Source organism: Balearica regulorum, chromosome 1 (assembly GCF_011004875.1).
Source record: "Balearica regulorum gibbericeps isolate bBalReg1 chromosome 1, bBalReg1.pri, whole genome shotgun sequence".
In the NCBI taxonomy this organism is placed as follows: Eukaryota; Metazoa; Chordata; class Aves; order Gruiformes; family Gruidae; genus Balearica; species Balearica regulorum.
The window spans coordinates 144,427,707-144,453,666 of NC_046184.1; the positions used below are offsets into that span (position 1 = coordinate 144,427,707).

The 25,960-nt window shown below is 40.4% G+C and overlaps 1 protein-coding gene across 7 annotated transcripts in view; it reads left to right on the forward strand.

Moving 5' to 3' along the window:
- The first annotated feature begins 18,827 nt into the window (after positions 1–18,827).
- The window catches only part of HERC2 (HECT and RLD domain containing E3 ubiquitin protein ligase 2), a 114,208-nt gene continuing 107,075 nt past the window's right edge, over positions 18,828–25,960 (forward strand). For 2 of the 7 annotated variants that reach the window (XM_075737423.1, XM_075737454.1), the window contains exons 1-2: positions 18,920–19,065; positions 19,936–20,052. In XM_075737423.1, coding sequence (XP_075593538.1) covers positions 19,981–20,052 — 72 coding nt within the window. In that variant the 5' untranslated portion in view covers positions 18,920–19,065; positions 19,936–19,980. Of the gene's footprint in view, positions 19,066–19,323; positions 19,436–19,935; positions 20,053–25,960 lie in introns of those variants that run through there. The other 5 variants (XM_075737444.1, XM_075737472.1, XM_075737434.1 and 2 more) reach the window with 4 other exon arrangements.

Sequence of the window (25,960 nt, forward strand, 5' to 3'; positions counted from 1 at the left end):
AGAGTTAAGGCTTAAAATATTAATGCATCAGACGCTGAGACAGAAGCAAATACATATGCTTCCTTAACCTGTGTGCAAATATATGTGTAGCCTGTTATTCCTAAAGCCTAAGGAGAAAAGATTTAAGGAAAGGAAGCATCAAATGGGAATTCCCACTTGCCCAGGTTCCCTTCAGGCCCTTCCCTGAACCCCAGAGCACAGGCAGCAGGAAGGAGACTGGAGGCTAAAGGCAGGCAGGATTAGATGACAATTAATCACCCCCTTGCTGCTCAAGGACACTTTGCTGCCAGTAAATGTTGAAGCTGAGTTCTTTTCTGGAGCACTTGCCTATTGAGGAGCAGGAATTGCAGGAGGTTGGCTTTTAGTAAACAAGTGGATGCTGCTGAGGAAAATGGACATGCTTTTGAGTGACTAGGTCTATCTATAGCAGAAGGTAAAAACAGCACAGGCAGGTGAGACCCTGAGAGCCCTATGTGGGGGAATGACACTGCCTAAAAGGGCAGCCAGTAATGGCCCTTGCTGCTTCTCATGGAAGGTAGTAGTCAGCGCATATCTCTAATAGCTTCAGGTTCCTCAGGATCCCTGGGAAAAATAAAGCTTGAGGATAATCTCTGTTAACACAGGCAGAAGACCTTTCCCTGTTCCTCACAAATAGTCTTTTCCCCCCAAAATTCAGTTCCTGTGAAATTATTGTATGAGTAGGTGACTTGCAAATGAGACCTAGCTGGCCCTGAGGCATGAAGTAAAAAATCAGAAATGCTTGTTCCAGTTGTATAATTCCTTTTTTCTTCTTTTCTTTTTCTCAAATTCCAAGTACAAACAGAAGTTGTTTTTTGTGGGGGTTTTGTGGTTTGTTTTTTTTCTTGAATAATTCTCTTTTTTTTTTTTTTTGACTGGAAAAGGAGCTGGTTGTCTCTGAGAGCATGGAGGTAAAAATGAACTCATCCAACAGTTTTATTAAGACTAATGCTGACAGAAGCACTGAATCATTTGTTTTCCTGCTCACAGTGGTGTCCTACATATAAATCAATAATTATATTTCTTGGCTCCATCTCTAGTGTGATGAAGTAGGAGCAGTATCTGATGCTGCTGGAAATGTGCTGCATTACAGCAGCAACCGTAAAGTCAAGGAGTGTGAACTGTGAACGAGAGGTGCCCAGAGCAGCAGCTGGGCTGGGATTAACACAGGCTACCTGCTGCTCTCTGCTCTGCTCCTTCGTAAAAGGCCAGGCTAAAAAAGCCTGTTAGCTTTCTCAAGTCAGAGAATGAGGTGTCTTCCCTTTCTGAGGCCCCTTCTGGGAAAAAAAGGTGGCCAGTCGGCTCTAGAATGGTTTTGGGGCAAATGTTTGCCACTATTGGAGATGTGTTATACTGCCAGTCAGCCAGAGGAGCAACAGACAAGATCTAGAGCTATTTTGGCTTTCATATCAAAAGTGGATCCTGCCATCTCCCAGTTCAGACGCTCAAGATAATTTTGAAAGTAATTAAGAATACATCATCTACTGTAAAACAGCATTTTAGGCTGAGCCTAACAAACATTAGGACAATGTTCAATGTGAATTGTGCAATTATAAATGTCTGTTGGTTTTTATTAACTCTTAAAGGCTGTTGCAGGAATAGCTGCAGTTAAGAGAACAGGAAATGAACAATAGCTAGATTTCAACTCACAGAGCACTGAGCTCTCAAAACAGTCCCAAACTAATACATATTTCTGAAATGCATGATAGAGAAATAAAAGTAGGAGGACAAGATGGAATATGACTTAAATTCATTTCCTTAGAGAGAAAGCTGATGCTGGCATTGGTCCAGAAAAGTAGTTCATAGAGGCTGAAAGAAATATTAAGAAATAAATCCGTCTGAAGCATAAATGTGTGGGTGTTTTAATAAAAAGTGGAAGGTATTCTAGAAGGATGATGGGTGGAGGAAAAAGGCTGGGCTTCTGACATTACAAAGAAAAATTTAAACCTATTTTTCACTGTGATTAAGACTACGAATTTAAGTCATATTGGGTAACAGATGTGGATAACTCTATACAGCCCTGTCTCTATCCAGCAGGTAAGGTACTTTCCTGCTATGCCATGGATGAGGGGATAGTGCAGCAGCATCACTTCCATCTTCTCTGGCACGAAGAAGAACAAACTCTTATGAGTTACCCCCAGATCTCTTCACCATACTACAGAAGCCATTTATCCTTGTGTAATAAGTTCATAATGTATGTAGGAAAGGGGGGACATTCTTTGGCAGTCTCCTACCTATAGCTTTTGAAGTCTCTGCCCAACCCTGTGGTGTCAGCCTGTCGGTGGTGCAGACAGAAGGTGTGTAATGATCACCTGATGTCAGTGTGTTACAGGCTTCATTTGTTCAGCACTTTGTGGCTGAAGACTTAAACTCCAGTCCAACTATGTAAAGCCTATCTGAGCAGTTCCAGGCAAGATCAGTGTGTGTCCCATCATGGTATATGCCCTCTCCAGTGCTCCTCTGGCCTCATGGTACCATTTAAATCCCTGTTCTTCTCTTTCTGGAGCTAAGGATGTGGAATTAGGCCGTCTTCGCAGTCACCTTTCTGTGGACACTTTGGAATCAGCAGGTCTAAGTAACTTCCCACAGAGATATCTCAGACAATCTCTGCATTGCTTATGCTAATACAGCTGGGAATACTGTGGAAATTAAAGAAAAATGGAGTGTTAATGTTGGTCCAGCCTTAGGACATCTCGCCTAGCCTTTTTTGGATAATTAGGTTTGTTGGATTGACATTGATCGTAAGCAAAATAACAGAGGAAAAACTAATATAGCATTACTCTACAAAAGAGTAGGGAAGGGATCAATATAAAGGGGTTTGGAAAGCTTCCTTGTTAAGCAAAACAGATCTTTGCTGAGACAACAAATTTGATAAAAGTTATTGTATATATTTAGTAGATGTTAACTTTCTTAAAACATTAGACTTTGTTTTGACCGGAAATTAGATTTGTACAGCATTAGGCAAATACATATCAGATGAAATGGGGTGCAATGGAGCAATACCAAGATCTCAAATATACGCTACTATAGCTGTCATTGTGGAATCAGTGAATAGACATGTTCCAGTGGGGCTCTGCACCTCTGCACTATTCCTAGTGCACAGATAATGAATCTTACAGGGACAGGAAGAGTGTCCTGCTCTCATCATTCAGAGAAACCTGCACTGTCATGTAATCTGGGTTTTGTCATATTCAGCCAAAGAACAAGGAAGGAAAATTACCATTTGCAGAAGGGGGGTGGGCACTGAGGAAGAAGAGGAAGAAGGTGTATCCTCAAAAGCAGTCTGCTGTGAATAGGATTAGGCATATTAGTGGACAAGCACCTGAATGTGCAATCTTGATATGCCAGAGCAAAGACGACTTACGGAAGTAGGTAATGTGACACAGAATAGGAAGATGTACTGTATATAGCATACTGAAATAGGATGTGTAGCTCTGTTCATAATGTTTTAAAAGCATGCTGAAAAGCTAGTGATGTAGAAAAAGCTTGTAAATTGTTTGAGAGATAAAAGAAAATGTCTGAGAGTGAACAACTTCAAGAACTTGGTTTACATCTCAATAGGCAATCAAAGGGTGATTTGATCAAAACATATAATCCTTTCCTTCATGGTGAGGGGGTATTGATGTTCTTCAGTTTAGTGGGAAAAGCAGCAAGAATGAGTAGTTGCTAGTTAGAAAGGGGTGTATTTCTTTGATTTTGTTTAGCAGTGATAACCTGCTGGAGTAAACTCCTAAGGGAAGTGAGAGAAGATCTGGCCAGGGAGCACCAACCATGAGCTGCCCAGTAAAGGAAGGGGAGCTGGGTGTGACAGCAGGGCAGGTAGGGGCAGTGACCTCCCTGACAAGGGGTGCAGTTCCACAGTAGAGTGAGTGTAACCAGCTTCATCCAACATTCCCAATCACTGGACAAGTCCATTGTGGTGAATCATGTCTGAGGACAAGCAGGGAAGTCAAGACAGCAAATCAGGACCTGGATTATAGGGGTACATGTCAGGCATGGTGGAGCTGCCACATAGCTTAGGCAGAGACCAAGGGCAAGAGTCTCATCTTAAAAGCACCCCTTGAGAGAAGTGAGCCACCACCAAGGCTGGATGTTCTGATTCAAGTCCGGACAGCTGCATTACAGATCAGCCTGGAGCCCAAGTGACCAAACACCCAGGAGCTGAGGGAGAATGCACTTGATCCCCTATTAGACCTTTGCCTCTTGATGGCTTCACATCTAGGCTGGGTACATATTTTATGCCATCCATATTTGATCCCAAAAGCATAAAATTTTACAGCCTGTGCTATACTGAAAAATGGACTGGATGATGTAATTATTGTGAAATTAAGGTCTACAATTATATGCACAAGCAAGTTGTAGAAATTACGTTCGTTTAAGATCTGGAAGGTAATAATGTAAAACTATGGGAGTTGATCAGAAAGCATTTAGTGAAGAACCCTTCACTTGCAAGCAGGCAGTACAGTAATTACGGCCACAGTTTCCTTTTCTTGATCCTTAATTGCAGTAAAGTATTTTAATTCCCATCCTGTTAGAATCTGCACTGTAAGGCTTTTCTGATTCTAAGGCCAGGAGTTCATTGCCATCTCGTGATCTGTGTTATTCCTTCCTGCTCCACTGTTTTCAGTAGCCTTGTTCTCATGGACTACAGCACCCGAGTTGCTCGATCCCACCTCCCAGTATTCTGGCTGCCTCACTGCTGCCCTGAAATGCTGGCAAACATCTCCCTTCTGCTTCTGCTGCAAAGCCCACTGCCCCCAGAGACTCTCCCACTGTGCGAATGAACGCTCAGCCCCCCGGAGCATGTGTCTTCCAGGCTGCTCTCATGCGGTGTTGATTCAGCCTGTTGGTTGTGCTCCAGGCCGTTGGGTCTTTGCTCTTGACAGGCTCAGCTGCATCATGCGACACGGTCTGTGAGCCAGGGCCTGGGCTAGTCCAGCATCCCTTAAATTATATAAACAGGCCTTGGACAGAGAGGCAAAAGTGGCCATACTTGAATTCCAGGAAACTTACGGCCACGACCCTTTCTAATAAAAATACACAAGGTAAGCATTTCAGCCGCTCTGTTTGCATGGAGAGGCAGGAGAGGTCTTGTACGAGAAAGGCACTGAATCAACCACTTAAATGGGCTACTCATCACTATACCTCTTCCCTGCTTGAAGCTAAGGAACATCTTTGTGATTATAGTAGAAATGCCATGTTTTCATCATGATGGGAGGTCTCTCAGGTATCCTAGAAATTAACAGGCCTTTTGCAATGTATATTTATTTAGTGCATTTTTTTTAACTGCTGCAGTGTAATTCCACCTCTAAATATATGGGTAGAGTACTGGAAATAAGAATCTAATTATGTGTAAGGCACCCAGCCAGTGCTGCAGTTCCTAAAATCTTTTTTCTGTCCAATAATAGTAGGGCAGGTAAAAATCACCCTCTTCTGTCCTTGATCTCCACAATGTCCTGGGTATGGTGAAGTGGACAAGTTCCAAAAAACGCAATGCTGTTAACCCTAATTGTTGTACAGTTTCAAATGCAATGGTTGCATAAATCTCTGGCTCTTCTCCCAGGCATTGATCCTTTACTCCAATAAGCCTATTCTAGAACAGGAGAGGGGTTTTTTCAAGTTCATTGAGATCATCTGAGATTTTTCTTGTAATATTTTTACACACTGAGATAACAGGGTTTGCTTATGACTTTTAGCAGTCCAGATGTGGTCTCAGCTTAAGCCATCTGGTTGCTGCAACTCAGAAATTTTTAATTGATTTTTGTAAAGTACTCTGGAGGTCATTCATCTGCTTATGCAGTATACTGTAAATCCTGGTGAATATTTTTAGCAATCTAAGTAATTTATGAGATCTATTCAAAACATGCAACAATAAAATTGCTCCAGACTTAGCCGTGCCGCAGCAGTACAGTAGGACAGAAAATGTTTGCAGAGTTTTAATGATGTGACTTGTGAAGACAGAGTCTACAACATCTCATTCAAGTGACAGTGGTCAAACAGATGACTACTAACCTTTTCCTTCAGAAGTTTTGGCCTGTGCTGTTTAGTTCCAACATTCAATTTTCCTTTAGTGCCATTCTAATGATCCCTGTGCTGGGACTGCTCTTCTGTACTTTCCTTAACCTTGTTGGTTAACAAGACCTTGTTGGTTATTACATGTTCTTGTGTAATACATTGGCTTTTGAATGTATTTAAAAAAAAAAAAAGTTTACATTAATTAAAAAAACCAAAACCACAAATAGAAGTCAGGAATATAAATTTAGTTCAGAACTGCACCAAATTAAAAAAAGGAAATCAAACAAAAATTGCTTGACATATTATTATTGAAGTCCACAACAAATTACTATACATTACAGCAATGAAAATAGTAAAGCTTGTGTGGTCTGTATGGCATGCTGACAGTCTTGAGTTAAACACAGAAAATCAGGATTGCTCAAGAGCTGTCATCTTTGACTTAGAGGATGAAATCTGTTAAGTACTTAAGATGGCTCTACAAGATACTTTCAGTATAAATGGCACTGATCAGTGAAAAAATAGATCATTTGTTACTTTAATTATCAGTTGGGTTGTTAATGGCGACTAACTGTACACCATTTGTCATTTCTTTTCATGTCCAGGACGGGTGTGTCAAGGAAATACATGAGATACTGCTGAGATCTAAATTTGAATGTAGTATTTGCATAACAGGCAAAAATGTCTTACAGTGCAAAATCCTATTTACTCTGTATGACCAGCACAGTTCTGAAATAAGACTCTGAAAAGCTAAACAGCAGAGCTGAATTAATACATGCAAAGTAATTTTCATTGGTCGAGTTACTTGCTTTGTACTTTTTCCATTATTATTATTCTTTATTTTGTTGTAATATTTTAGACATGCTAAAATTAGTGACATATTCATTTTTACTGTAGTTACATGATGGACATTTAATGCTTTACGGGTCAAACTCTAACTTAATTTAGCCTAGTAGCAGCCCTTTCCAGCTAAACTAATCTAACAAGACTGTCATGTAGATTTAATATCAGGCACGATATGCCAGTGAAGTAAGGTAAAGCATCACTTAGAGTCTCTCCAAACTGTCTTTGTGATCATAGAATCATAGTATCATTTAGCTTGGAAAAGACCTTTAAGATCTTCAACCATTAACCTGGCACTGCCAAGTCCACCACTAAACCATGTCCCTAAGCACCACAGATACACGTCTTTTAAATACCCTCAGGGATGGTGACTCAACCACTTCCCTGGGCAGCCTGTTCCAGTGCTTGCTCCCTTTCAGTCAAGAAATTTTTCCTAATATCCAATCTAAACCTCCTCTGGCACAACTTGAGACCATTTCCTCTTGTCCTATCACTTGTTACTTAGGAGAAGAGACCGACCCTCACCTGGCTACAACCTCCTTTTCAGGTAGTTGTAGAGAGCAAGAAGGTCTCCCCTCAGCCTCCGCTTCTCCAGACTAAACAACTCCAGTTCCCTCAGCCACTCCTCATGTGCTCTAGACCCTTCACCAGCTTCGTTGCCCTTCTCTGGACACGCTCCAGCACCTCAATGTCTTTCTTGTAGTGAGGGCCCAAAAACTGAACACAGTACTTGAGGTGTGGCCTCACCAGAGCCGAGTACAGGGGGACAATCACTTCCCTAGTCCTGCTGGCCACACTATTTCTGATGCAAGCCAAGATGCTGTTGGCCTTCTTGGCCACCCAGGTACACTGCTGGCTCATCTTCAGCCAGCTATTGACCAACACCTCCAGGTCCTTTTTCACCAGGCAACTTTCCAGCCACTCTTCTCCAAGCCTGTAGTGCTGCATGGGGTTATTGTGACTCAAGTGCAGGACTCGGCACTTGGCCATGTTGAACCTCATACAGTTACCTTGGCTGATCAGGACTGCCTCCCAAGGGACTCTGTGCCTCCTAAACAGGCCTAAGTCTGTGCTCCAGAAGTCTAACATAGCAGTTCTGCTGACCCCACTCCTTCTCCAAGAATTGAAAACTCTATGATTTTGTGATCGCTATGCCCAAGACGGCCACCAACTATCACATAACCCACAAGTCCTTCTCTGTTCACAAACAACAGGTCCAGTGGGGCACCTTCCCTAGTTGGCTCACTCACCAGCTGTGTCAGGAAGTTATCTTCCACACACTCCAGGAACCTCCTGGACTCTTTCCTCTCTGCTGTATTGTATTTCCAGCAGACATCTGGTAAGTTGAAGTCAGAACAAGGGCTAGCGATTGTGAGATTTCCCCCAGCTGCTTATAGACTATTTATTTCATCTGCCTATTCATCCTGGTTGGGTGGTCTATAACAGACTCCCACCTTTTTGGCCTTTCCCCTGATTCCTACCCATAAACACTCAATCCTGTCATCACAGTCGTCGAGTTCTAGACAATCAAAACACTCCCTAACATACAGGGCTGCCCCACCACCTCTCCTTCCTTGCCTGTACCCCCTGAAGAGTTTGCAGCCATCCATTGCAGCACTCCAGTTGTGTGAGTCATACCATCATGTTTCTGTGATGGCAACTATACCATAGTTTTCCCACTGCACAATGGCTTCCAGCTCCTCCTGTTTGTTGCCCATGCTGTGTGCATTGGTGCAGATGCACTTCACCTGGGCTATTGATCCTACCACCTTTTTGGGAGTAAGCTCTAATTCCTATGGGACCATTCCCAGGTGCTTCTGTGTTTTTTAGAACATCAATAACCCTTGTGTCTTTGCTGCCACATGGATCTCCATCCCCTGCAACGGCGGACCAAAGGATCTTGCTAGAACACCATCCCTCAGACATTGGCGTGCCACCCCCAGGCTTACCCCTTTCCCCCTTCGAATCTAGTTTAAAGCTCTTTCAATGAGCCCTGCTAACTCCTGTGCAAAGATCCTTTCTTCTTCTAGTGACATCACTGCATTAAATGGTGAAGGAACTCCCTGAACTTTCTAAAAGGACCTAAAAGGACCTAAAGGGCTTTTTGGACTGTGGTCTGAATAACTCCTGTATCTGGTACCCAGAAGGAAAGATAAAAGCAAACTACTGTTAATTAACCACATAATGAATAATGAAAATGGCCATCAGACACTTCTGTTTGCAGCCTCCTTTTGTATCCAAAGACTGAATGAAGTAAGAAAGCAGGAAGACTCTAGAGAACAATTTGCTCTAATGCCCTAATCCAGCAAGGTTTCATGCCACGGTTAAAGGTCAGAATGTGTTAAAGTAACTTGTAAACCAGAGGTTTCTGGAGCTTCTCCTCAGTGCTGGGGAATCAGCATTAGAGAAGAACCTCCCTGTAGAGCAGTCTTCTGTAAAAGGTACCTCCTAGTGAAACTCACGTTGGGTTGAGGTCCAAGAAAATAGATTACCTGTGCCTATAGGCTTAGAGGATGTGCTTTTTCCCCAGCATGTTCCCAAGTGGATTGAGTAACTGTCTTGTTATATATATTGTCATTTTATATTTTGGAATTACTTCTTTCCTTTTTTGTTTTTTTTAATGTAAATACTTTATCCTAGCTTGTAATTTTACTATTAAATAATGGAAACTTAATATGAAAAGAAGCATTGCTTTTGTATTGCTATTTTTGCTGGGGTGGCTGAGGCTAATAAAATTTGTTTAAATTTGAGTAGCATAATTCTCTGCTGAAAAACTACTCTGACAGTTCAGGGAAGTTGTAGTGACAATTGTGAACTAGCATTTTCTGAACAGAGAATTCTACTGTCAAAACTGTCAAAACAACACATAAAATGTGAACCCAATCCAGTTTGTAATTTCCTGGGAGTAAACCAGCTCTAACATAATGTAACAGGACTAACATAACTGGAGTGAGTGGAGTTAACTTATTATAAAATAAGAATTGATTTTAGAAATGAGATCAGAGTCCTGTGACCTTCCTTTTTATATAAAAAAAGGTATTGCATATTTTTCTTAAATATCACTGAAAAAGCCAAGACGAGATTTTACTCTCAGCACCATCAGTGTAAGTCCACTCTTTCAGCCTTATTGTCTTGCTGTAGAATTCACTTTACTGTTTGTCTTACCTGCGTAGGGAGTGGACAGATGCCTGTACTAATAAGTGCCATTCCTCCATCCTGCTTTAGGGTGCAATGAATTGCATTTGAGGTGCCTATCCCTTGTCACTGGCACTAGAAGTAGTCCAAAGGACTAGCTTAGAATGGATGATAGCCAGAATGAATCCTACCTGTATTTTACAACAGTGTAAGTGGGAGGAGAATTGAGGGTCACTGATTATATTAAAAACAGTATGTTTCTAGAGGATTATTTATGATATTTTTATATTTTAGACATATAATCCTGGTGACACCCCTCCAATTAGATCTAGTTTATACCACTGCAAATCAGTTATATCTGATCTACTCTACATCAAACTTTGTGTCTGCTGTTGTATTACTGAGGCAAGAAGTAAATACAACTGTGGATTTCAAATGCAATTGCAGCTGTCTGTCCTCAAAACAGCAAGGAAGCTTTTATGATTTGAGTACCTCATAAAAGTAAAGGGATCTTTTTACCTATGAAATGTTGTTCATTAATAACATATTAATAAACAACTTCATTAATGTCAGTTCAGTATAAATGTGACAGGCTATAAAACTAGATTTACCTTTTGATTCTGGTTTCAAATGTAGTGCATTAGCTTCAAAGTCAGCTCAGATTTTCTCAGGTCCTCTTGAGGCTTTGTTAATAAATAACAATATCAGAGAGAAAATAGAATCAACAAGCAACTGAAAAGAATTTAAAAAGCCATTGGTAATCCAGAGGGCTGATGGTATGAGTGGCAAAGGCTAAAAACTTTAAAAAAATATTGCTGTCTCAAATGTATTATGTTGAAAGTTAAGAGTCCATCTGGGACAGAAGTAGGAGCAGGAATCAGACTCTCCAGATGGTGGTGGAGGAAGGCATGCATTTAGTGTTTTGAAATGTGTGTGCATACAGAGCCAAAAGTGCCCACAATTACTAGGGGCCATTGTGTGAGTGGCAGGGATCCTGTAGAAGGCCCCGACCTTCTCTGTGATAAAGGTGAAGTCATGGACATCACAGCTTTCTATCATAGTGGAGCAGTCAGTCAACCTTATAGCAAAGGTTTCATAAATGTTTGTTAAAATCTTATATACTGTCTGTAAATGGAGCAATAATTTGAAATTGGTACAGAAGAGAAGATTCATAGCAGCTTATTTCCTAGTGTTGCAATTTCCCAGGCTCAAATTTTCTTCAAAGGATTATGAACAAGATCAGACAAAAAAGACAGCCAAGGCCTGATTTTTCAAAAATACCGATAGCCGGTATGTTGAAATAGCACGGCATAGAGACAAATCTGTGATCTGGTTGAGAGGTGACACAAAACTACAGCTCTGAAGAAAGCATTAAAAGATGGGTCCGACTGCTATACAGTATTTAGTGGTGTTAATACTCCACTGTACTGAAAGCTGAAAAGATAACAGGTGCGAATGCTGTTGGTTGCAACAGCTTATTGTGCTTGTAGTGAACGTATAAAAAAAATCAACAGAAGACTAGCGCTGGAACAAGCTGAAGCACACATTGTCTTGGTAGATTGTTTTCCTTCCTGTTTGAACTAATTACTTCATTTTAGATCCCTAAGTTTGTTGGCATCCCCTCCCCAAACTTTAAGGGCGCAATATACATTAGCAGGTCTGAAACATCATACGATTCGCCCTCAAGGATAAAAGAGTCTCTGAAATTGTACTAAGTGGGGTGGGGACTGGCAAAACAGAAGACATGCAAAAAACTCCCTTTATAAATGGGCATGTTGGAGAAACACAGCAGAGATTCTCCCCAACTGTTTTTACGCATCTGTGGAAAGGGAGCTGTGGACAATTGCCTGATTCATAAGCCAAATAGATTGATGGTGTTTTGGGCTGGTATACATTTTACATATTAAGGACAGACCTAACAATTTGTCTTGATGCCCTTCCCTCCTCCCCCTGCCCTGGCCACTGTCCCTGGGTTTGTGCTTTGACCAACCTGTCCTTGACCTTTCCATTCTGCTGCTAACGCCTCTTCCAACACCCTGCAGCAAGGACAAAACATGGCCTAAGTCCAACATGTTGTAACTTCTTTTTTTTAAAGTTTTTTTTTTCCTTATGAAGCGTTTTTGTATGAAAGGATACCATATGGCTCTAGGTTAACAAATCCTTTATAGAAATACCGCTTCCTTTCCTGCTTAAATGAGTAAAGATTCCTACCAGCATTCATAAAGTGTTTCCCTATACATTAAGCAATGTATAAAAGCTAAAGTGTTTTTGGCCACTTTCCAGGCATTATGGAATCGTAGAATCATAGACTGGTTTGGGTTGGAAGGGACCTCAAAGACCATCTAGTTCCAAGCCCCCTGCCATGGGCAGGGACACCCTCCACTAGACCACGTTGCCCATAGCCCCATCCAACCTGGCCTTGAACACTTCCAGGGAGGGGGCATCCACAGCTTCTCTGGGCACCCTGTTTCTGTGCCTCATCACCCTCATCGTAAAAAATTTCTTCCTCATATTTACTCTAAATCTAGCCTCCTTCAGCTTAAGGCCATTACCCCTTGTCCTATCACTACCTTGTAAACAGTCCCTCTCCAGATATCTTGTAGGCCCCCTTTAGGTACTGGAAGGCTGCTGTAAGGTCTCCCTGGAAACTTCTCTTCTCCAGGCTGAACAACCCCAACTCTCTCAGCCTGTCCTCATAGGAGAGGTGGTCCAGCCCTCTGATCATCTTCATGGCCCTCCTCTGGACTCACTCCAACTGGTCCACGTCTTTCTTATGTTGGGGGCATTAGAAGAAACTCAATACTTGGTAGCTTCTAAATGGAAAGAATTAAAATTAGCATCATACTTCCTTCTTGTATATTAGGTGATTTTTCTCATGCTTTGATTATTGGCTAAAGGATACTGTTCCCATCTCTAGTAAGGTTTCATCCTACTGCATCCACCTACCCAAACTAAAGGGCATAGAACTTTTTATTTCAGATATCTAATGGATACAATGCTTTTCACATTTTGCCAAATCATTTCCATTGTGTTTCTAAGTCTTCTGCAATGAGCTATGCTTTGCATAACAATTTAGGAAAAAAATTGCAACGTTCTTGTTTATTTGCTTAAACTCAAAATTAAAAATGTTCCTGCTGCTGTGCCTACTGAACATCCCTCCATCATGTTAAGCGATTGTGAAGCATGTTGCAGTGGCCACTGATGGGTTAATTTGTAAATGTTAGCTAGGCAACTAGCTTCCTGTCAGATAGAATATATTCAAATACTGATAATCTATTTGCATGGTGTTATGATAATACAGAATCATTCTGCCCTCAGTATATATGTTAGTATAATAGTGAGGCTATATTTCAACTTCCAGTGTAATACCACGTTGATTTTTACTACCTTTAGCATTGCCTTGATGTTTGGGTGGATTTTTTAATTATATCTTGATCGTTTTGCAAACCTAATATTTGTAGGTGAACAGTTTTATGAACGTAGGTTAGTACTGTGATATATCTTTAGATGGTATTATTAGCAAATCTTATACAGAATATTCCTGTAATTGAAAAGGCCTTTTAAATGGAAACATTTTCTGCCTGGCTTTAAGTTAATAATTGTATTTAATTTGAAAATGATAGAGAGGTTATGGAGGTTGCTATTTTTTAGTATATGGAATATACATATTTTCTCTATATAAAATACTTTTAATTTCAACAGGTCTATAATAGATACCTAAATATTTATGCAGTGTTTATTTCCAAAGTCTCCTGAAGATCTGTCTAGTGAGCATGCTCAAGCTAGCACTTCCAAAGGTACTTTGCAAGTCTGAGAACATCCATCTTGAATATTTTATGAAGTGATTATTTTGAATTGATAATTTAAAGAAATAACAGGAACAACCACAGATAATTCATTATTGTTGTTGAGTTCAGAGATGTAGGATGAAATCAGACCAGACTGGTTTGGGCTGTAAAGTGAAAGACTCCCTGGATAGAAACACTGGGGCTGGCCTGAGGGAAAGCAAAACAACCTTTCTTCTCTGTAATGGAAGATATAACCTGGAAAGCAAGCTTTTGGGATTGTGTTTTTCTGGGAGACTAAAACCGAGCATGGTTGGTGTTGGATGACTAAAATAAAGGATATATGAGGCTGAATTTCTAAGCTTAATGAAGTTGATGAAAACATTGCTGCTTGCTTTAACAAGGACAGAATTCAGTCTAATTTTAAAAATAATTAACTATGCAAAATGTAATTAACAATGGATTATAATTAGCTACCTGTGGAAATTGTGGCTTTATTGTGACAATTTTTAGGTGCTCTATCCTTTTTTTTTTTTTTCGGTTCTCTGTACTCCGAATTGCTCTTGCAACACCACCTCTGCAATTCAGCTGTGTCAGCTGTGCAATATACTGTGATTCACACAAGACTGTCTTCGCAAAGAAAAATTGTCACAGGAGAAGAACTTGTTGAAATTTCGGGTGTAAGCAGTATTTGTCATTTAAAATCAGGGTAAAAAAAAAAAGGCAGGGAGGGCTTAACCTAATTCTGTTTAATGGAGGGACAATACAATTTCCAAATTAGAACAGGTATGTATCACTGTCCAGTAAAGGCAGGAGTGAAATCATCTTGGAAGTGTAGATCAATGTGAAGGATATGGTTTGGAGCAGAGATATATTAGAGAAAAAGATGAGAAGCAGCAGGGCTGTTACCACTGGAGGTGAAAAAGGAGCAGAAAGCCATGCATGGAGACAGAAGATACTGTTTCATTGTCCTGAGAAGGCATGAGGAAAGAAGCTTAGGATATTGATTACATGAGGCTTGGGTTTTTGAACATGGAAGCTGCTTCCTTTGGTTGTTCTTCTGCTTACATAAATATTTATTCAGTAATAAAAATGGCTAGTAGAAAGTGTCATTGTGACTATTTAGAAATACTAGTGTGTGTGGGAAGGAGAATCCTCTATGTCCTTACTCAGTCCTGTTTCCCCCTGTAGAAAGCACTGGTGTGGCATAATAATCTGTATGGACCAATTTGAACTGATGGCATTTTTTGCAAATAATATAATAAAGAAATAATGGGCATCATACTGAGATTTTAATTGTATAAAACTGAAATTTTGGGCAACAGCTCAGTTCAGAGAGTATTAAAATAATAAAGGCTAATTGTAGTAGTTTCTCACTTTCTTTGGGAAAGTCTTCTTCCCTGAGAAGTAAGCCAGGAAATTCTTTGAGACTTGTTTTAAGCCCAGAGTCGACTGGATTTTGCATTTTGTGGATAATAATACACAAAGGCTTCTAAACTCAGTGGGAGAGCTCAACACAAATGGCTCTTGAAAAAAAAATTACAAACAAAAAAGTCATTGTCTTACAGTGAACAGTTAGGCACTGCTCTTACAGAGATGGTTTTGTGTCCCATTTGCAGGCATAACAATTATTGATATTCACTAATGAGAGAAAAAAAATGCACCACATTCCACTGCTGTTATAACTGAATGGATTCGCTAGAGCTCACACATTTAAAATAATTATTAATTAGTAAAGATTTCATGCTTATACCTAGAAGGTCTGGAGGTAGGACTAGAGACTGTTTTATGTAAACATACACTTGCTTATTTTTGGTCCTTTTCAATTAAAAAATCAGTTCTTTCTCTTAATTTGTTTGTTGGCTCATAAGATTTTGGATTTAGTTACTTAAGAACGCAATTGCCTCAATTTTTGAGACTGATCTTGTCAATACTTATGATCCCATTGTCACAGGTGAAATAAAAAGAAATACGGTGCTGCCCAGATTGTCCAAAGATAGTTCTCTTCCTTCTGCCTGTTCTACTTTAGATTACTGTGATAGCTTTATTTTATTTAATTAGTGTCTGTTCTTTCCCATTTCCTTAGGCCTGCCTGACAGTGCTACAAACTGGCACTGCATGGAGGTGAGGAGAGGGCATCATTCATGCTACCAACCCTACGTTCTTCAGCCTTTTGTGGCTTACGCAGATCTCACGCACACCACCATCCTTCTTTTCCTTTACATCCTGCACCTCTACAGCACATCTTCTCTTGTAGAAGCTAGTATGGCTTCTCTGCCACATTTACAGCAGAAGACAGATCTCCTGCCCACAGCCAGACATTTTTAGAGCACTCTGTATTGTTTGTAGGCATGCCAAGAGATGGACCAGAAAATGTGACCCCATGGTAAATACATTCTGATATATTTACTTTTTGCTTTAATCTATAATAATAGTGATTTGACCATATACCTAGAAGCAGATACATGTAAATGACTGACTCTGTTCACGGAAACTAGATTTTTCCATGTCCAGCCATTTCTCTGGAGGAAGCAAGAAAGATGTGCGAGGGTTTTGGCAGACTTGCAGTGAAAGCAGAGAGCTGAAGTTACTTCCTTCAGTAACTAGCAGTCTGCCCTGCAGCTCCTGAGGATGTTCGTGTCGCTAAGCCAGGCCCATCAGATCCACTTAATGATTTTCTTGAGTGTAAAGTAGGTTACTTACTTAAGCAAGCTGGAGCACAAAGGATGATGGCTGGAGAAGAGATCACAAGATCATAGAACCCTGCTTTAAGATGGAAATACATATTAGAAGAGTGGAGCACAACGCTTGGAGTGGTAACGCTTCAACTGTTTGGCTTGAACTTGCCTTCTGAAGTCTGTCACACCCATACATCACCTTTATTATCTTGGTCAGGCTGAAGTGAAACAACATGCCATTATTATTTAAATAACATCAGAGTAACAGTTATTGATGGACTTAATACTGCAAATACTGTATATAGAGACCAACTTCAGGTTCCATAGTCTTTGAATTTTCTGATTACTTGTAAAATTAAAATGATTTTAAATAATGTTATCAAAGTACTTATTCATGTTGTTCTACTAGACATACTTTTCTCTCTGGAAAATTTGGTGGGTACATATGTTTATAAATGAGAATGCCATTTGAGATCGCACCATGGTATTACACTGCACTTCAAACACAAACAAAAATTATTCATCAGAAGTGAAACCTAAATCTGGAAATACAAACTAATCCATAAATTTTCTGAAGCATTGCTATCTTTGAATTTCCATGGTTACTGCACCCAAATATGTTTTGATTTTTGTTGAAGCAAGTGTGTACCTGCTAACTGGGCCAGTGATTCAAGTCTAACAAGTTAGCTAGTTATGTACTCTTCAAATTATTCACATCAAGAGTGCCAGCAAAAGGCTATTGCAATTTATTATTTAATAAAAGTAAGAAAACTCTGAAATAAATGCAGATTTTCTAAGGATATTCCTCTTGGAGAGCCAAACAAAAAAATGGCAGTGAATGTTGCACATGCAAAGTATCTCATTTAGATGTGACTTGCAAATCACTTACTTAAGCGAGGAGTAGGCAGAATCAGTGGGCATTGTGGTTTCAACCAAGTTTTACTAATTCCTTCTGGTTTGGGCTCCATACATTGCAAAGCATTTTTTATTCCTACTCAAGAGTATGACAGTATGACTATTTTTATGGAATCATGGAATGGTTTGGGTTGGAAGGGACCTTTAAAGATCATCTAATTCAACCCCCTTGCCATGGGCAGGGAAATCTTTCACTGGATTAGATTGCTCAAAGCCCTGTCCAACCTGACCTTGAACACTGTGATGGGGCATTCACAACTTCTCCAGGAAACCTGTTCCAGTGTTATTTTCTTATATTTCTGATCTACTAGGTAAGAAGAGACGACTAAAATATTTCCCATCATGGTGTGCTAGCTCTTGCTTAGCTGTGGACTAGTTAGAATACACACAACATGATATGCAAGACAAAACTTCCAGTGCCCTCATAAAGCTTTGACATTGTGGGCACTTGGGCAGATTTTTCAAGGGAAACTACTTTTGGTTTTGAAGGTTGGTATTTTAAAGTTTCAGGGAGTAGTATGAGGAAATTGGCTATTTCTATCTTTTTATATAGTTTTTCAGGCACTTCAGAAATTTTGTACAATATTTTACTTAAAGTGACTACTGTATCTTGATCCAAGACAGGCCTGTGGTAAGTGATAGGCTAAATGATGAGGTCATGGTTGTACTTGTTACTTTGAAAATGAAACCAGGAGAACGAAATTCACTGCATTTTATTGCAATGCTTCTTAAATAACCCAATGTTCTGTACCTTCACCTAAATGCCAGCAAACAGTCTCAGTTCTATTAGAAATTCATTGACACTCAGCCAGCGGCTTCATGTTGGCCAAAGCCAATCATGGTCCCCTCTGCCAAGCCTCGCTCCTACTTTCCTAATTCCTTAGCTGCTCGGTAACTGTAGTCTAAGTATTGTCAGAAACTTTACTTTTTGTTAATTTTCATTTCATGCTACCCATATATTTCATCACGCTCACCATGCTTATGCTGAAGCATGATTATTTGCCTGCCTGCCGTCAGCAAGTTCCTGTTTTTTTCCCCGGCATCCTTCTTCTGTGTAGCGGCATCATTTTCCTGTTTCCAACCTCGACTTTTTCAGGCTGTTTCTGGCATTTTGTTTGCCTCTGAACTACCCATTATTGACCTTTCTGTTCCGAAATATTGAAAAGCTGCTTCTTTTAGAAATGAACTTAACAGTACAGTTTGCAGATGGTCCCTAAAGTGGCTTTAAAAAACACTCAAACCCTCTTTTATTTTAAATCTTTGCATCCTACCTAAAAGGAGACTTCGTTCTCTTGCCATTACCGGCCTGATGTCTGAGGCAGCCGGACGCCGCAGCCCGCCCCTCAGGCCGGCCGGCCCCGCCCCCTGCGCCGCTCCCCTCTCCGCTGCGGCCCGCTCCGGGAAAGGATGTCCCGCCTTCCCCTCCTCTCCTGATTGGCCCAGAGCTCTGCTGGCGTAATGGGGGCTAAGCCGCGAATTGGCCGAGTTTCCCCTGTCTCCAGTACCGAAGCGGGGAGGGACCGCCGAGCGGCTCTGCTGGCGGAGGGGGGTGGGGGGGCGGGCGGGCGAGGGAAGGAGGGGCGAGGATTACCCGGAGCCGAGCGGGCGGCGGTAGAGCGAGGCGAGATAAGACAAGACAAGGGCTGAGGAGCCGCCGCCGCCGTCGTCGCGGCTGGCCGGTGAGAGCGATGGAGCCTGGCGCGCGCCCCGATGCCTCCATCTGGCTCGGCGGGGAGGGGGGAGACCGAGGGCGGGAGCGGCTCCCCCTTTCCCCCCGCCCCGTGGAGCTGGCCGCTGGGGCGGGGGGGGAGTGGGCGCGAGCGTGTGCGGCCTCCGTCTGGCGGCGCGGGGCAAGGGCCTCACCCCGCTCCCGTCTCCTCCCCCCCAGCCCCGCAGGAGGGAGGGGCGGCGCGGCGCAGCCCCCCGGCGCCGTGTGCAGCGACCCCTGTCCGGGCGGGGCCTTCAGCCGCCCCTCCCGGCCGGGCCCCCTCAGCCGTCCCAGGGCCCGGCGGCCCCCGCCCCGCGGCCCGCTCCCCCGGGCTGGTCGAGGTGGGTTAAAGCCGCCGTAGGGGACCGTAACGGCGATGACAGCGGGCCGTGAGGGGGGCGGAGGGGTTGTGCGGCGAGGGGGAGCCGCCGGGCCTCGGCTGACGCCAGGGGCGGCGGAGAGGAGGGGGTGCGGGTGACCCTGATAATCGCTTTATGTTGGTCTGCAGCTTGCGTAATCTGCGATCAATTATTTATTTCATGCACCACTTATGGGTCTGAGGGGCAGCGTTAGGCCGCTGATGTTGCTCAGTGCAGCAGAAGGCACTCTTCCTTCCACGGATGTTATAGGGAAGGAAGGAAGGAAGGTGGTTTTTTTGGTTCAAATAGTGTTCTTAATGTGTGTTCCTCTCCTTGTGCAATTTCGGGGGATGTGAACGAGGGAGGTCCTTATTCACGATAAATTTTAAAAGATCAGGTAGAAGCCATCCAAGCCTGAGCAAAAATAACCTTGTGTGGTTTATTTCGTGTGCTAGATTGTTATTTTTCTCATTCTGTGGCAGGTTGGGCTGCTCAGCCAGCCTGGAGAGGAGGCTGGAGAAGGAACCATGTCTTCTGAATCTTTTTGTCTGGCTGCTCAAGCTAGGTTTGACTCCAAATGGTTGAAGACAGACTTACAGGTAAGGAGTTAGTTGTATCGCATCATGACCTTTCAGGTGCAGATCAAGGATGCGTTTAGTCTAAATAGCTGACAAACAGAAGACTGCAGCATTGCTCTTGAGATAGATGTATAGGGTTTTTTGAGTATGCTGATTAACAGCTGATCTTGAAGAAACACTAAATCATTTTGAGCTGCAAATAGATCTGTATTGTCAGTCCAGTCCCTTCTGCTTAGAAACAAGCTGGACTACATGTGTATGTTATCTTTGCAGAGTGTCGAAGTACATAGCTGAGCATTACTGCCAGAACTATAAATTCTTCATTTAGGCTGTTAGTAAACTTCTTGCCTGCATATGAGTTAGCAGCTTTAATGCACAAGAGAACTGAAGCGAAGGGTGATGGAAATCTAATATTTTTGAAGAATTCAAATTAGCTTTTACTGTAGTTGTTTGTATAATGGGTGTGTGTTTCTTTTAAATTTTGTCCTTTTTGAAGGGAGTTCATTTTTTGTCAAAGATACATGGTTGAAATGGAACTGGTCTTCGAAGTGTGCTGGTGTTTGGTAAAAGTTTTCTTTTGTCTTAGAAGATGATCTGTTTATTTATCAAAGTTGAGTGATACAAGGATGTGGATGCTATCATGTTTTGCCAATTCAGGTTTGAAAATTAAGTGGAAAGTATAGAGAAATGGAATGGTTTGGATCAGTTATGTTTGTTTCAGATGAAATGGGTAACTAGAGTAAGTTCTTGTCTTGTCCATCTTCTTCCTTCCCCCAGATGTTGCATATAGATGCCTTAGTTTGAATAACTTTTACGAGTTCCTGCTCAGAACTCTGAAACTCTTGTTGAGATGGGCTAGCTAGTGTTACTCCATTGTTTGATGATGATAATAATATTTTAAAAAATGCATCCTGAGTGACTTTACCCAAAATTACATGCTGATCGGCTGAATCATTCAGTTCAGCTGTTCTTGTGGTTAGACAAGGGTTTTTTTCCAAGCAGTTGTGATTCACAAGCAGCCTTTCTCCAATATTTTACATCAAACAAGCTAAATCGGAATCAGAAGTGACAGAGCCTTAGAGTTTACATTATTTGTAGGTCTTGTATGTAAATGGCTATAAAATGACAGGGCTTGCTCTTGATTTGGCCAGATTAGTTCTGATTTTATCTTTTATTCTTACCAAAGTAAAAGTTTTGATCCAAAGTTAGATGTTTTGGCTAATATGGTAAAAAAATGTATTAGAAAACAATTTGAAGATAAGCCTATTAAGAAATACAGAAATATTTTTGTGTTCCCTGGAAGCTGGCTTCTAGATAACGAATATGTTGCTTCAATGATTGTAGAATAGAGGAAAATTTTAGCTGAAAAAGTGGCAATCTTTGTTGGTAACAGCTGCTGACTATGCATTGCCTGTTTTTCTTCTGTATTACATGGGGTGAGAAATGTGACTGTTCATGTGATTTGTCAGATTTTTCCTCTCATTTGTAGTGCCTTATTTTCTAGATCCCTTTTTTCTGTTTATGTAAACTTTTGACAGGAGGGTTTCAGTTGCCATCCAAACTCTAAGGATTATTTTCAGCTGAGTGTGTATAACTACAATGAAATATTTGTCTTTTATGACACTGTTGTGTAGTTAATGCATTGTAATAGTTCCTTTAATAATAAAAATTTTAATTTGTAACATTTCTGTGAATAAGCTCTCTTATAAATAAGAGTTCTTTATGTGTAATAACAAGTTAGACTCTAATTGCCAGGGTACTCCCTTTGTTTTCTTCCAATTATGCTGTAGTCAAAATAATGAGACTAATGAAATAAGAGAACAGTAATCATTCGTGATCTGCTGGTTGCAAACATCACTTCTCTGGAATCTGAAGACTAGCCAGGTCTCCTGGGTATAATATAATTTGCTTACTAGGTTAACTGTTTTGGTATTAACACAGGTCCTCATCACAGAACTCTAGATATGTGTTGAGTATTTTTAAAAAATGTGCATGAGTCTTGAATCACTCCTTTTTAATGTATTAAATGGCAGATGTCTTCTGTCAAATAAAGGGATTTTGGACTCTCAGGAATTTTTCTATTGCATGATTGACTATTTTACCTACTAGTTGACTAGCATGACCTAGCTGCGGGTGAAATTTCTTTATAGGTATAAATCCTGTCTCTTAATCCTTTAAGTTCTATGTCTACCAAATATGCTGATTTCCTACTGTGTATGCTTTTACTGGCTAACTATAGAAGGGCCTTATTGGTGTTCAAGAGACTGTCAACAGGAATTGAAAAGATGAGCATAATACTTAGGAGAGATTTGAAGCAAGACACAATAATTTATATGAATTAATCAAGCTGCCTACAAATTATTGTTTGGAATTAGACCCTGAAACTCTTCACTTTGCAGTTAGATTTTTAACTTTTCACTATACAGCAGTCTGAGAGTGGATAGGTGAAAGTCCTTGGAGAAACAGAATTATACGAGGGGATTCTTACCTTACAATACAGAGATTGATTAGTCTTCAAAACTAACGTTTTGTTTTTAAATGAAGTTCTTTGCTGCTGCAAAATGTGGGGACTATAGCTAGAATCAGAAGTGAAATGTTTCATTTGGTGGGCTAGCCATCTCCAAAGTCTGACTTTTTTTTTTTTTTTAACCCTGTTGTCAGTGAGTTTGCTCTTTAGCCTTCATGGCTGTGGCAGTTATTGTTGATTAAGCCAGTGAAATCTCTCTGAAAATCATGGAATTCTTTTCTGCTGTAGCTCAAGATGATGTTGCATTTGTAATGTAATACATGATATTATAATACTATGTGCATTAATAAGTCTATAATATAGTGGTATGAATATAATAAGAAAAGAATGACACGTGGATTTTAGCATGGATTGTGTTTAATCACCTGCGTGTGTCACTGTTCCAGCTGGCATCCAGGCCAAACTTAAATGTTTGTTTTCAGTTTTGGGATATTACTGTTAAGAGACAAAGCCAGTGCGATGTAGCGTATTATTAGTGTTCTTAAGAGAACATCAAAGACACAAGCCCTTTTGTAATAGCAGTGAGCCTCTAGCCTGCAGGATTAACTGAAGTGGTATGAAATGTTAACGGAACTATATCTTGACAATATATTTTTTGCTTATATTAATTTATCTGAAACTAATCAATATTTTTAAAGGAAGCCCAAATACTCTACACTGACCCCAGTACACCCCATAACTATTCCATGTCTTTTTACTGACTTTGTAATTAGTTTACCTATTATTGTATGATTTACAGCCTCTAGTATAATTTTGAACTGATTAGAAATGTTTTATTAAAAAATCTAAATTTCCTGGTGGAGCAAAATTAAGATATTCTACGTTGTCTGAAAAAACACAAACTGTTACAGCAGCTGAAAAATTAGGATAGCTCAGGGCAATATGAGGTAACATCAATAGTAAAATATGTAATATATTCACATATTACATATCAATAATGTGTATAACATCACCACTAATAAAATAAACCTATGAAGTTATAAAACAGGTATAAAAAAGAAAGTATAAAAAACAGATAAACGGAAGGGAAGATTAAAATTGTTTACCTAAACCTAGATACCCAGTTTGCTGACTCAAACTGTGCTTAAAATAATTCCGATTAAATAGATGTACTGTACTACTAATTTAGAACCTTATGCAGAGAACTTTAGTGAAGGCTGAATAATGAAAAACTAGAATTGCTGTCAGCTAATAGGATGCATGTGCATGTTCGAATAGTGTTTATTAGTCTGTTTATTCTGGATCCTGTGGAGGACTACTGTGTTTAATAGCAGGATTTAGAGGTGAAAAACTTTCATTTTCTTGTAGCATGGAAAAAAACTTCAGGCTACAGTCAAGGTGTAAGAGCTGTCCACAAGAGGAATATGATGCATTTTCATCAGTTTTCATTGAGGTCATGGTGGGCAGGCTATTTCTGTCATCTTATTTTGCCACAGAGATGAGTGTGAGCTTTTGAAAATGAAACAGTCACCTGTAAGAGTTGCACTGGTCTGAAGTCTTTTTACCTTCCCTTCAAAGTTAAGTTCAGCATTCTGATTTTAATGAAAATCCCACTCTTCTAGCATCCAGATCAGTGTCTTTGCTTGTAAGAAAATAATGTAAATAAATGATGTCTTTACTAGTAAAAGCAAGAGTTAGTGACAGTTCCTTTCTCTGTTTTGTTGATTTCCTGTTAGTTTTCTTCTTAGTTTTGGTTTTCTGATCAAAAAATGAAGGGCTCATGTGGAAGATTTTATAGCAAATTGCAAATGAGAACTCCTGCATTTTTAAAGGAACTGAAGTTTGCAATAGGGATTTTTAAAATTATTTAAAGAAACTAGGTAATGCTGTCCCTCCAAAACAAGTGGTTTCCAGAGGGAGGGGTGAGAACTATATGTGGAGTGATGGGTTAGAGAAATTAAATTTAATGTTTATGCAAACATGTGGGCTCAAACTGAACTACTGTTCTGCAAATGGAGAAAGTTAAGAGAATTTCTTTTCTAAGTTTGAGGGAATTGCATAGTTTTTCTTTGCATATGACCATTAACTGTTGGTAACAGTCTTCCATTTGTTGCAAGTTTACTATGGGGACATTTCTAGTTTAACTCCAAATCCGTTCAAGTAACATGAGGCTGCTGAATTTTTCTGTCTTTGCTATCAAAGCTTTAGAGATATGTTTAGATCTAGTGGTGTTTCACTGTGCTTTGCATAGGTGTGATAAGCAGCTGTGGTTTCAGGGCATACTTCAGCAGGGAAGGAAGGAAGTTAGGGCGAAATACTGAAGAAGATGACAATGACAAAGGAAACACCAATTGAATGGATTCAAAAAAGCGAAAACAGCAGAGAGACTTGGGAAAGGACTTACTGTTCTGTGATTTTCTTCAGCATTACTGGGCTGAAAAAGTTGTGTGGGTTTTTTTTTTAAATCTATTCCTAAAGAAAAATGGTTTTTTTTAGTTTAGTCCTTAAAATACAGCCAATGGCTAATGCAGAAGTAGCTGGAAGAACAGATTCTCTCCCTCTCCTCCCCACTGCCAATTCTGAGGTGAAGAGTATTTAAGTAGCTTATACTTTAAATCCATATCGACATTTTGTGATTATGAAGTCCTTTCTTGAATTTCCAGTGCAGTTATATGATCAAGAATCCTACCTGAATCAATCCTTGTCCTCTTGTGTCACTTTGTTTTGCTGGCTTTATTTTTCTTGAGCTCAAGTTAACTTTTACAGTGCTTTGTGTAGGAAAGTTCATGAAACCACATCAAGAACAGGTACCACATGGAGTAAGCTTTGTCTGACTTAAACAGTTGACTTTAGGACAAAATCACAGCTGCTGATTACTCTTAAAATAACTTATTAAAAGCAAAATTATAGTGGTGCTTTGAGAATTCTCAGAAGCTTATCCAGTTATGGTTGCCAGATTTAATTTTCTTGAAATGTAAGGAAATGTTGATGCCAATGCCTTATTCTCTAGAGTGGATGGGGATGGAGGGGAATTTCACTCCCAGTCCTGTTGGAGGATGGCAGCAGCATAGGTATCCCATTGATTTGCTTAAATATTGTACCAGATAGAACAAATTACAAACTCCAGAGATAAGATTAGAAAAGATTAGAGTGGAGGCTGCCCAGTTTACAGTACAGTAGAAGTTAACTTTGAAGTCTGCTTAGGCCCTTGTTTTTTTGGCTTGGGATAATTGAGCAGGGCTGAGACATAGGTCTGTGTGGTGAGTGTGAATTTGGTGAGATAGATGCCTTACAAGTGCAGAGATCAAGATATAGTCTGGGGATGAGAAGGTGTGACAAATGGTCGAAGTGGCTTGGGGTTTGTGAAGGTGAGGTGCGTAGGAGATGAGGATATGTGGCTGTGGTCTTATCCAAGAGGAAATCAGATGTCATGGGAAGAACAAAGGGGATTTTGGGCATGGG